The sequence below is a fragment of the Xenopus laevis genome, chromosome 9_10L, assembly GCF_017654675.1.
Source record: "Xenopus laevis strain J_2021 chromosome 9_10L, Xenopus_laevis_v10.1, whole genome shotgun sequence".
Taxonomy (NCBI): Eukaryota; Metazoa; Chordata; class Amphibia; order Anura; family Pipidae; genus Xenopus; species Xenopus laevis.
Window position 1 is genome coordinate 56,633,520 of NC_054387.1, and position 13,404 is coordinate 56,646,923.

The 13,404-nt window shown below is 40.7% G+C and overlaps 1 protein-coding gene across 22 annotated transcripts in view; it reads left to right on the forward strand.

Annotated features, from left to right (window-relative positions):
- The window catches only part of clasp1.L (cytoplasmic linker associated protein 1 L homeolog), a 98,139-nt gene that overhangs the window by 58,049 nt on the left and 26,686 nt on the right, over nucleotides 1-13,404 (forward strand). For 11 of the 22 annotated variants that reach the window (XM_041575684.1, XM_041575683.1, XM_041575685.1 and 8 more), the window contains 2 exons: nucleotides 1,153-1,215; nucleotides 4,140-4,234. In XM_041575684.1, coding sequence (XP_041431618.1) covers nucleotides 1,153-1,215; nucleotides 4,140-4,234 — 158 coding nt within the window. 22 annotated transcript variants of the gene reach the window in all.

Here is a 13,404-nt window from a genome sequence, read left to right on the forward strand (position 1 = left end):
AGGAAGTAGCGCCCAGCAGTATTAACAAAAGTTCAGTGTTTCTCATGATTTCTAAACCGAGACTGGAGACCAGATAGTGATCAATATGCATACAAAAAGCTTTCACCCTGCCATTCACATAGTTAACCAAAGAGGGCAGCATTGCTCTTTGAGCTATAGACCCCTCTCAGGTGTCTATACTAAGATATATTAAAGAGATGCTAAAGGGATAGTTCATCTTTAAGTTTCAATTGGTCTTTGATTTTATTTTTTTTATTATTTGCCTTTTTACAGCTTTGAAATGGGGGTCAGTGACCCCCGCAGCCAAAAATCTGTTCTGTGAGGCTACAGTTTTGTTGTGCTGATTTCATTTTATTACTTATCTCACTATTCAGGCCTCTCCTATTCATCCAACAGTCTTTCATTGAACCTAGTGGCTGGTTGTTAAGGTCAAACCCAAACTCTAGCAACCAGATTGATACTGAAATTTCATATTGCAGAGCTGCTGGACAAAATGCAAAGTAATGAAAAAACCCCAAAAACATAACATTTAAGAACCAACTCCAAAATGTCTCAAAATATCACTGTCTGCATCATACAAAAAAAAGTTAATTTACAGGTGAACTGCCCCTTTAATTGTTTTTAAGAATAGGTAAGTATTCTATAGCAGTGATATAGCCAAGCAATGGTATCTGATCCATTCACAATAAGAGCCCCCTAGAGCATTACCTTTAACTGCCTAGCCCCAGAGATGTGATATATGGATTGAAATGGAGCAACTGGAATAGGCTTTACACTGCAGATGCGATTAATGGATATTCTCTTATTCAAGGTTTTTTTTTTTTTTTCCAATATAAAAGTTGGAAAGAGAAGTGATTCTCATGCTGTAACTTAGGAGTGGGGTTAAAGTAGAGTAATTCATGATAACAGCCAATTGAATAAGTACAAGACACCAAGCTTGTGAATCAGCTCCCCAGTTAGGGCCGTGTCCACACACAGACGTTTTCAGCCCAACGTCCAATCATGCTTTGCTTCTTGTTCCATTTCCTCCTGGTTTCACCTATGCCTCTGGGAGCAGCTCCACTGTCCAATCTGATCTGAGGGTTCTGTATGTGTTCTCTCTTCTCTGTGTGTGTTAACCCACTAGGTGTTTGCCATTCCTTCTTCTTGCAGCCTCTCGACGTCATTCCAGGTCCACTAGCGCCCTCTCCACCTCCGACTCTGTGGGGCAGTCAGGTGAACCAATGCTAACTGCATGCACGCTTCATCCTTCTATGTATTTGTTCTGCCTCATCTGCTGAATTCTGTCCATCAGCAGCCGGCACGTCACATTCTCATCCACGATCTGTGTTTTATGTTAATGGGAGGGTTGCACCTTGTGCTACTGTTGCACTGTGTAACGGGGCAGCTAAAGGGGTACTCTATGGACCAGGCATAGGGCTAGGGATCTATAGCGCCAGCTTTTAGCTCCTCCTATTCAAGATGGCACAGCTCATTATGGGACCCATTCTGTATGATTAAGGCACTGGCACGTGTTCCTATTGTTTCAGGAACAAGATTGCGCAACGAGAATTATGCTGATTATGGAAACGGTTTGGCCTTAATAGCCTTGCTGATAGTTTTAGTTCAGCTCCTGGAAGTGCGCTCTAGGAACATGGCTGCTCTGCTTGCTTCCATAGAGTCAGGGCAGATATTGGCCAGTGAGAGAGTTCATTTCTGTAACGGGATTAGTGGTTGCTTCATGCTGGTTGTTGCATTGTTTTGCAGCCAAGCGCCGTGCCCATGGTCTTGGTGTGTCACACACTACCCAAACCTTGAAACCATCTCTTTGTTTTCACGCATGAGGTTGCTGGGAGTTAATATAAAGTCCCTGTAATCTTTAAAAGCTCTCACCTATAAAAATTTTATGGTCCTTGCAGTCTGTTCCCATTCATGGTGTTGGGCTGGTTTTGCACAGGCTGAGTGGGTGCTCTATCTAAAACTGCAGAGAGTCCACTGTACACATACATAGAAGTAGGCAAATAGAGGGCTGGGTGGGCGACATTGGGTGGGCGAAATTGAGTGGGCGACATTGAGTGGGCAAGGAACTCAGAGTGAGGGCATAGGGAGCATTCATATCTCTGATGGCTGAGGTTGGGGCAGGAACAATAAAATCTGGTCTTGTATGCAGAAGATAAAGCAACACCGGGAATATTTATTGCACAAGCCACAAATTTATAGAGCCATGGTGTTATTAGGGGCATTTCACTTGCTATTCTCTGCAATCATCGCTGGATCTGACTATTGATATTATGTACCAGAAGTCCGCTCTTTTCCAGCTAAGAATCCGGTTTGCACAAATCTATTAAGCTGCCAGCTTCTGCTACGTTTATTTCAAAAGCCACAACCAGCAATGCAGAGAATATGAAGTTACACAATTTCTATTGGAAAGTTACTGGTTCCCCCTTGAGAACAATCCCTAGGGCTGATTGGATTTACTTGTTGATGGAGATATATCTGGATTCAGATATTCAAAAGGAATACCCATGTTGCCGCCAGTGTATTGGTTAATCAATACAGATGCACATTTCATAGCACTATAAAAGCTAGCGGGGTAATGACTCTTGTACCTTGCCGGTCTGTAACTTTATATATATCTTGCTGTGCACCAACCTGGGGTTACCATAGTGCGAGTTCTGACTCTCCTTGGGAGAGTGTTATGGGGAACACAGCACAGTGGGCTTGATGTGTGGGTACCTCCTACTATTGAAATGGGTTGATTGGGTGCAGTGGAGAGATGGCCTTATTCCAGTCATACTGACCCCCAGTCTGAATCTGTCTGCCATTAGTAATTACTTGGACTGGATTTAATTGCATGATCCTGTCTGTATGGAATGTTATCAGTAGATCTAGATTTGTCATTTTACCCACCCCATAGTCCCAGTGTCATTAGACAATAGTGGGCAGTAGGGATGGCCGGATTTTTTCGCCTTGTTTCGTCCTGGAAATGACGCCCATAGACTTGTATGGCGGTGTGCGTCAAAGACGGCTCAAATTCGCCCATCCCTAATGGGCAGGGATGATTCCATATGGTGTGTGCTGGTCTGAACCGCTCATTGGGCTCATGGAAGACATTTTGTGCATAATAAAGTTCTCTACATGTACAATCCTTAAAGCCATTGGCTAGGGCTGCTGAATGGGTGAGTGGTCCCTGACAGGTGAGCGGTATGGGCACACAAAACGGTGTAATGCATTGGGGGTGCTTTTAAACATTTTTCTTTAATTTGGTAAAAGTTTCTTCATCCCATTGTTCATTTCTTATTTTTCATCCACATATTTTCCGTTCTTCCCATGAATCCAGTTTTGCATCATCTCCACTCATGATCATCCCGCCAGTGAGATGCATCTGTCTGCTAATACGGCTGAGCCTGGGGTGGGGCTGCAGTTTACATGTGAAGGAAGTGGGGGGGGGGGGGGGGATTCACGTTCTCTATCTATATCTATCTGTATCTATCTATAGTCCACCAAGACTCTCTCTATCTATCTATCGTCCAACCAAGACTCACTCTATTTATCTATCTATCTATCTATCTATCTATCTATCGTCCACCAAGACTTATTCGATGGATAAATATGTGTGACCCCTCTTGTAAAATATAAAGATGTTATAAGTTACCAAGTAGTTCCATGACCATATAAAATCACGAGGCCTAAGGCCATGGAACTCCGAGGTGACTTCTGATGTCCTCATATTTTGCAACAGGGGGTACTTCATTTATTATAATACACAAGTTTCAGTGAGTCATATGACAGAAATGACATCATTAAGAACTGTTTATAAGGATATCATTTACTGGATATTCATGGCTCGTGCGTGCAAGTGTGCGCTCTATTCACTCATTGCTTAAAGGGGAACTGTCACTGTGAAAAAGCCTCCAAACTGACAATTTGGCTTTATTATTGTACATTGTAGTCCCCTTTTGCTGCGAGTGCTGATATCAGGAGCAGTTGGGAAGGGTCCAGTCTGGATGTGCTGTTCTCTGGCTGTTCCCCTTTAGTCTTTCTTATGATTATGGCAACGGGACCCCAGATTGGCACTGTATTGGCAGACAGGAATGCATCATGTTGCTGCTTAGCTCTAAACTGTGGGTGTTAAAACAGTGTCTCTCCTCTCTCTCCAGATCGTTTTGGGATCAGCCAACAAGGAAGAATCCCTTCGGCAATGCGTGTCCTGAGTTCCAGCACAGATCTGGAGGCAGCTGTTGCAGATGCTCTGGTAAGGCACTTTAGAGAGCTCGGTTCTTGAGGGAGGAATCTGTAAATACCCTCCCAATCTCCCACCTGAACTCAGAGCAGTGGGATTTATAGTGTGCCGCTGCAATTCGATTATCTATTCTCTCCTGTTTCCCAAATGCTTTGGCCGTATTATTCACTAGAGAACTGTGTGTCTGTTCTGTGCCGAGAGATGGGCAGTACCCAGTGTTGCTTCACTTTGTGGGGAGAGAGATTTCCTATTGGTTTAACATTTTTATACTAGGGCCAATGTTACTGGCCTAAATGAGGAAAATGAAATGCTTTATGGCAGGAACTGTAGCAATAAACGCAGAATCGGAGCTACAAGGGGTCCTTTATTAATTCCATGCACAATGATCAGGCCCAATCTGTCATGTCTTATGTTTTTTGCACCCTGCACCAGATCCATAAGAAACTGAACGTGTACCTGCATAGATGTATTAAATGTGGAATATGATTGAGCGAAAATAACCCAGCGTTTTTACTGCTTTGTAAAGAAAATGGAATTATTAGTAAGAAAGAGGAGAATATTGTGATGACAGGTTTATTTTTTTTCTCCGCTATCTTGCTGCTGCCTAAAAGTGATACTGTGCTCTATCCCATATCTAGTAGAACTGAGTCAAAGGCAACTGGACATTAAGAGTTTTTGTTCCTTGAAAACGTTTCACCGCTCATCAGAGTGGCTTTTTCAGTTCAACTGAAGTGGTAAGGAATTGCCTGGCATTTAAGTTCTTGAGGGTAGTAAAGTCACTGACATCCAATCACAATGGTTTCATTGAACTTTCACAGATGTGTGAAAGTGTGATCCAGTCACAATGGTACCACGATTTTCATTGAGGAATCTTTCAATGTACATGACTGGAAGTGTGTATTGTTGTGAAGCCATCTTGGTAGAGATGTCAAAGCGGCATTGTAGGTTGATGACAAGCAGTGTTGCAGGTCCCCTCCTCTGTTCAGGGATAGTCTTTTCACATTGGCATAAATGGCCTACCACTTCAGTTGAACTGGAGAAGCCACTCGGGTAAGTGGTGAAACGTTTTCAAGGAAAAAACTCTATGTCCAGTTGCCTTTGACTTAATTCTACTAGATACTGTATATATCATGCCCTGGATAAATTAGAATCTTTATAGACATGTGCTCTATTTCCTTACACAGTCTTACACAGTCTACACATCCCTATGTATAAATGATATATGTATTTCTAGCAATGTGTGTTACATACTGTAGTTAAATTGGGTTGAAAAAAGTCCAACAAGTTCAACCCCTCCAAATGAAAACCCAGCATCCATACACACACCCCTCCCTACTTTCACATAAATTTTATTTATATATATATATTTATATATATATATATATATATATATATATATATATATATATATATATATATATATATATATATATATATATATATATATATATATATATAGATGCAATCAGGAGCACTCACGGTTGTAGTGATCAAAGTATATCTTTTATTGGAGTGTTACAAACTACCCCACATCAACGCGTTTCGGTTCTCTCAGAACCGTCGTCAGGATGCGTTGATGTGGGGTAGTTTGTAACACTCCAATAAAAGATATACTTTGATCACTACAACCGTGAGTGCTCCTGATTGCATCTATTTGTTCCCCCCTGAGGAGCACCCGGGACTTGATATATTGAGGTTGAGTGCTGGTGGATTATTTGACTCTATTTGTTCCCCCCTGAGGAGCACCCGGGACTTGATATATTGAGGTTGAGTGCCGGTGGATTATTTGACTATATATATATATATATATATATATATATATATATATATATATATATATATCAAAAAACAGACCGCACTCCAAGGGCTTTTAAGTGAAAAAAGTAGTATTTTATTCTCGACGTTTCGGCGCCATAACTCGGGCCGTCCTCAGGAAGGTGAACTCTACACATCTATACACACAATTTAAAGGTGAGCAAATTGGCGCCAAAACCAACTTGTATGACGTCATCAGTGGGTGTGGCTAAGTATGTGCAATCCCACATGTGCCCTATAGCATTCTCGTGTTGTCAAAATAAGTATTAAGTACTGTCAAGTAAGGAGCATGTGTATTAGACAGCGCAAAATCCTAGTAGTGAATATCCAGTGACAATGTGTCAAAGCATCCATCGTGACTTTCCCCTAAGTAGCGGGAAGTGCAGTGGGTTAAAAACATTTAAAAACACTCACCCCAGGAGTCGTAAGGTTCTGGTTTCAACTGCCCTTGTATCCCCATAGTGCATCTGGCAACACCAGTAAGAATCGCTGTGTTACCCCTTCTATCAGTGCGCTGACATCGCCAACTGCGCACGGAGCTGCTTTACTGTGTGTGCGTGTTGCGTCGAGGACCCGCCCCCGTTGCCTAGGAGAGCGGGGACGCTTCTTTCGTAGCTCAGCGGTGATTTGGCGTGCGGTTGTCATTGGTTCGCATCCTTCAATCTACGAGGATCGCGGCTGCCGGCTTCCCCTCTTTGTGTGCGGATCTGCTGGTCTTTAACCCAGTGGGTGCCGCATCACGCTGGGGGTGTCAATTAGCCTTCTCCCCTACTACTGTGGCTACAACTTAGCCTCTCATTTCACTGTGAGAGGATTAGGTCGAGGGCTTCCCCTCCCTTCTCAATCAGCGTTTATATATATATATATAAGTCCAACACGTGTAATGCACAGTATTAGTAGTAAAGTTATCTTCTGATGGTGCGTCTCCCCAATAAGCGGTGAGTCAATCCGCCAAATTTATGTATAAATATTCCAACAGGGTCGCACTCATGTTCAATAAAACGTAGCATTTATTTCAAACGCATTAAAAGCATGTGTAAGTTACAGCCAACTTATCTGTTCAGAATTCTGTTCAGAGTCGATACATAGCGACGTTTCGGGAGCATCTCGTTCCCTTTCTCAAGCACGGCTCTGTCACAGAGTATAACATACAGAGGTGTCCATTTTTTGGAGCGTATTATCGCATAAAGACGGAAGTGACGTCGGTTGCCATGGACACGCGTATCTCAAGATATCGCGCGTACATGGAAGCGGATACATCTGCCGCCCCTTAGTAACCATGAGCATTATTACATAGCAACATCAGATCAGTTACAATAGTATGATTCTAATAGCAGATGTATCGTAGTATAACATAACATATATGTCTACAATTACAACTCACATGGGAAAATTTTCATAAAAATAAGTGCAAGTCAAAATCTCGATTTAATCCTTTAGGGGTTAATGTTTTCAACCTGTCAATCCACTGGACCTCAGTTCTTTTTAAAATTAAACTACGATCACCCCCACGTTTGGGCGGGGGAATATGCTGAATAACCCTAAACTTTAGATCGTCTGATGTGTGTCCCATATCTATACAGGTAAAGATCTATTTTTAACCTTGATGGTTGATCTATGTTGGGAAAACCTATCTGTAACTTTCTAACTTTCCCAACATAGATCAGCCCACACGGGCAAACCAACATATAGACCACAAAATTAGTCTCACAGGTATGGAATCCACGTATCTTGTATTTTCTCTTATTTTCTGTATCATTAAACTCAGAGCCCACCAGTACATATTTACATTGTGCACAGCCTTTGCATTTAAACATGCCCTGTCTCCTTGGTCCCAAGAAGGTCTCTTTCATAAGAGGTAAACGTATATCCGCACTAACCACTTTATTGCCTATCGTTGTTCCCCTACGAAATGACATCATTGGTATTTGTTGAAATTCCTTGATAGTGGGATAAGCCTCTCTTAAAAGATGCCAATGTTTATACAGTATCGACTTGCAATCATTACTATATGCATTGTATTGTGAAACAAAGGCTACTCTCTGTTGATTTCTCTTTGTATGTCTTCTTTGTCCTAATTCCCTACCTTGTACCTTCTGTATATTTTTTTGTATGATATCATTTGGATACCCACGATCTGATAGTTTTTTACTCATAGTTCTCAAATCCTCAGCTCGAACTTCTGGATCATTTGTGATCCTGCATACTCTTGAAAACTGACTAATTGGTATGGACTTTTTTACACCTATAGGGTGGTGACTATCATATAGGAACAATTGATTACGGTCTGTAGGCTTAGTGTATATACGAGTATTGAAACCTGTTTGTGTGCGTGAGACCAATACATCTAGGAATGCCACCTCTTGTAAACTCTCAGTCATTGTCAGTTTAATATCAGTATGGGCATCATTAACCGCATCACGGAAGGCGGACAAGGACTCCAGGTCACCCCGCCATAGGAGGAACACGTCATTGATGTACCTCCACCAGGCCACACAGTGGCCCGTGAAGAGTACATTCTGATAAACGTGCACCTCCTCAAACCAACTCATGAATGAGTTGGCATATGCCGGGGCGACTCTGGAGCCCATGGCCGTCCCCCGCGTCTGCAGGTAATATTTGTCCTGAAATTTGAAGTAGTTCCTATGCAATATAAAGCTGAGCATTTCCATAAAAAAATTAATCTCCATATCGCAATACAGTGCACAATTCGTTAATATAGTTTTAACTGCCTGCAGACCCTCTATATGAGGAATTGATGTATAAAGGCTGGCCACATCCATTGTGGCCAGCCAAAGTACACCATCATCATTTTGTACATTAGAAAGTTTCTCCAAAAAGTCACTTGTATCTCGGATATAAGATCTGGTTTGTTGTATCAAAGGACCGAGTATCTTGTCTAGCACTTCAGCTGCATTACATGTTAAGGACCCTATACCCGCCACTATAGGTCTACCTGGCGGGTTAATAGGGTCCTTATGAATTTTCGGTAGGACATAAATAAGAGGTACCACCGGAAAATCCACAGTCATATATCGTTTAGAAGATGCTGTAATGGTTTGATTTTGTGCAGCACAAGACAAGAGACTGTCGAATTCACGCTTAAATACATCAGTGGGATCATTTTTAAGTATCACATATACAGTATCGTCTGACAACTGTCTCAGTATCTCATTTGTATATTTTTCCGTGTCCATGACAACGATAGCTCCTCCCTTATCGGAAGGCTTTATCGTTATGTTGGACCATGATTTCAACTCATTTAAAGTATCAACCTCCTGTCTAGTCATGTTATATCTCACAGCTTTTTTCTTGGATAGCATAGAGGACTCTATTTCTGATTTCACTTTTTGAATATAAGTTTCAACTACAGGGTAGATAGTAGGGGGTACAAATTTGCTTTTTGATTTCAGACCCAATTTCCCAGTGTCAAATCCTAACTTAGTTTCTGGTATTAGGTATTCATGTTGGTTAGAGAAATGTACTTTCAGTCTCAATGTTCGAAAGAATCGGTATAGATCCACTTGTAGTTGGAACGGATCTATCTGGGACGTTGGACAAAAGTTCAGGCCATGTTGTTGCGATGACTCTCGTGAGTAGAAGGGAGCCGATCTACTTCTATCCCTTCCCCGCGTGGTCTGTGTCCAATTGTATACTGCACCACGTTCATAATCCATAGTATCTCGATCAAATTTCTGTTTTTTACGTGTCACCACATCATTTTTAAAACGATCTAATGTTTCGGTGAGTTTATGATTAAATTGTGTCAATTCGTCCGGTGGCATAGCACTAGTCATAGTACTTTGTAGCGTGACTAGTTCGACTTCAATATCCTTCAATTCTCTCTCTATGAATTCAATAGTCAATGCCATCAAATCACGTGAGCATTTGTTAATGATTCCAGCAAATTTAGTTTTGAATTCATCATTTCGTGCAATGAGAGTAGGCTGTAAATTCACCCTAAGGCCTCTGGGTATTCGTTGTACATGCAAATATTCAGTGAGCGATAGGTTTAGAGAGAGGTTTTCCCAACATAGATCAACCATCAAGGTTAAAAATAGATCTTTACCTGTATCAAGACATTGCATAGATATGGGACACACATCAGACGATCTAAAGTTTAGGGTTATTCAGCATATTCCCCCGCCCAAACGTGGGGGTGATCGTAGTTTAATTTTAAAAAGAACTGAGGTCCAGTGGATTGACAGGTTGAAAACATTAAACCCTAAAGGATTAAATCGAGATTTTGACTTGCACTTATTTTTATGAAAATTTTCCCATGTGAGTTGTAATTGTAGACATATATGTTATGTTATACTACGATAAATCTGCTATTAGAATCATACTATTGTAACTGATCTGATGTTGCTATGTAATAATGCTCATGGTTACTAAGGGGCGGCAGATGTATCCGCTTCCATGTACGCGCGATATCTTGAGATACGCGTGTCCATGGCAACCGACTACGTCACTTCCGTCTTTATGCGATAATACGCTCCAAAAAATGGACACCTCTGTATGTTATACTCTGTGACAGAGCCGTGCTTGAGAAAGGGAACGAAATGCTCCCGAAACGTCGCTATGTATCGACTCTGAACAGAATTCTGAACAGATAAGTTGGCTGTAACTTACACATGCTTTTAATGCGTTTGAAATAAATGCTACGTTTTATTGAACATGAGTGCGACCCTGTTGGAATATTTATATATATATATATATATATATATATATATATATATATATATATATATATATATATATATATATATATATATATATATATATATATATATATATATATATATATATATAAAAAAACATACCTATACTAACTATATAGTTTAGTATCAAAATAGCCTTTGATATTCTGTCTGTCCAAAAAATCATCCAAGCAATTCTCAAAGGCATTAACTGAATCAGCCATCACAACATCACCCGGCAGTGCATTCCACAACCTCATTGTCCTGACTGTGAAGAACCCTCTACGTTGCTTCAAATGAAAGTTCTTTTCTTCTAGTCTAAAGGGGTGGCCTCTGGTACGGTGATCCACTTTATGGGTAAAAAGGTCCCCTGCCATTTGTCTATAATGTCCTCTAATGTACTTGTAAAGTGTAATCATGTCCCCTCGCAAGCGCCTTTTTTCCAGAGAAAACAACCCCAACCTTGACAGTCTACTCTCATAATTTGTCTTCCATCCCTCCAACTAATTTAGTTGCACGTCTCTGCACTCTCTCCAGCTCATTTATATCCCTCTTAAGGACTGGAGTCCAAAACTGCACTGCATACTCCAGATGAGGCCTTACCAGGAACCTATAAAGAGGCATAATTATGTTTTCATCCCTTGAGTTAATGCCCTTTTTTATGCAAGACAGAACTTTATTTGCTTTAGTAGCCACAGAATGACACTGCCCAGAATTAGACAACGTGTTATCTACAAAAACCCCTAGATCCTTCTCATTTAAGGAAACTCCCAACACACTGCCATGTAGTATATAACTTGCATTTATATTATTTTTGCCAAAGTGAATAACCTTGCATTTATCTACACTGAACCTCATTTTCCAGTTTGCTGCCCAGTTTTCCAACTCACTCTGCAAAGTGGCAGCATCCTGCATGGAACCTATAGTTTGCACAACTCACTCTGCAAAGTGGCAGCATCCTGCATGGAACCTATAGTTCTGCACAATTTAGTATCATCTGCAAAAATAGAAACAGTACTTTCAATGCCCACCTCCAGGTCATTAATAAACAAGTTGAAAAGCAAGGGACCTAGTACAGAGCCCTGCGGTACTCCACTAACAACACTGGTCCAATTTGAAAATGTTCCATTTACCACCACTCTTTGTAGTCTATCTTTTAGCCAGTTCTCTATCCAGGTACAAATACTATGTTCCAGGCCAACATTCCTTAATTTAACCAGTAACCTTTTGTGTGGCACTGTATCAAATGCTTTAGCAAAGTCTAAGTAAATCACATCCACTGCCATCCCAGAATCGAGGTCTCTACTTACCTTCTCATAAAAAGAAATTAAGTTAGTCTGGCAAGATCTATTACACATAAAACCGTGCTGGCACAAACTCATAGTATTGTGATTTGCTATGAAGTCCAGTATCTTATCCTTTATTAACCCTTCGAAAAGCTTTCCTACTACTGACGTCAGACTAACTGGCCTATAGTTTTGAGGCTGAGAACGGGATCCTTTTTTTAAATAGAGGCACCACATTAGCAATTCGCCAGTCTCTCTGCACTATGCCAGATCTCAATGAATCCTGAAAAATTAAGTAAAGAGGTTTGGCAATCACCAAGCTAAGCTCGCTAAATACCCTGGGATGAATACCATCTGGCCCCGGACCTTTGTTTATCTTAACATGTTCTAGTCTCTTTTGAATTTCCTCATGTGTGAACCATGCATCATTAGTTGTATTACTAGAATTGGGACTATTAACTGGTTCTTCATTTGTGTAGACAGATGAAAAATATGAGTTCAGAATCTGCGCTTTTATTTTGTTTTCATCAACCAGCTGACCCCCCTCTGATAGTAAAAGTCCCGTCCCTTCCTGCTTAATTTTTTTTTTTACTATTAACATATTTAAAAAATAATTTTGGATTTTTTTTACTGCCTGCTGCAATATCCTTTTCCATATCAATTTTAGCTTGCCTTATAGTTTCGTTGCATGATTTATTGGCCTCTTTGTACCTTATAAATTATTCGGCTATCCCAGCTAACTTGAAAGCTTTAAAAGCATGTCTTTTCTTGCCCACCTCAACACCAACACTTCTATTGAACCAAAAAGGTTTTGCTTTGCAACAACGTTCCTTGCTTACAAGTGGAATATACTGACAAGTATATTTATTAAGCAGCATTTTAAAGACTTCCCATTTGTGTTCTGTGTTTAACCCTGTGAAAAGCATTTCCCACTTAATATGTTGCAGAGATGCCCTTATACTGTCAAAGTTTGCACCTCTGAAATTGTGTTTTAGTTACTCCCTTATAGAATTGCTTCTGTAACAGAATCTCAAAGGAGACCATGTTATGATCACTATTCCCTAAATGCTCACCCACACAAATGTTAGAGATGAGTTCTGTATTATAAGTTATTACAAGATCCAAAAGTGAGTTATTCCTAGTAGGTTCTTGAACGAGCTGGAATAAAAAGTTGTCATTCAGCATATTTACAAACCTACTAGCTTTTCTGTTTTTGCAACCCCATTACCCCAGTGAATGTCTGGATAATTGAAGTCACCCATAGCAACAACTTGACCCAGCTGTGAAGCCGCTTGTATCTGCAAGAGTAGCTGGGCTTCATACTCGACACTTATACGAGGTGGTTTATAGCATACACCAATGATAATTCTTTTTGTTACCT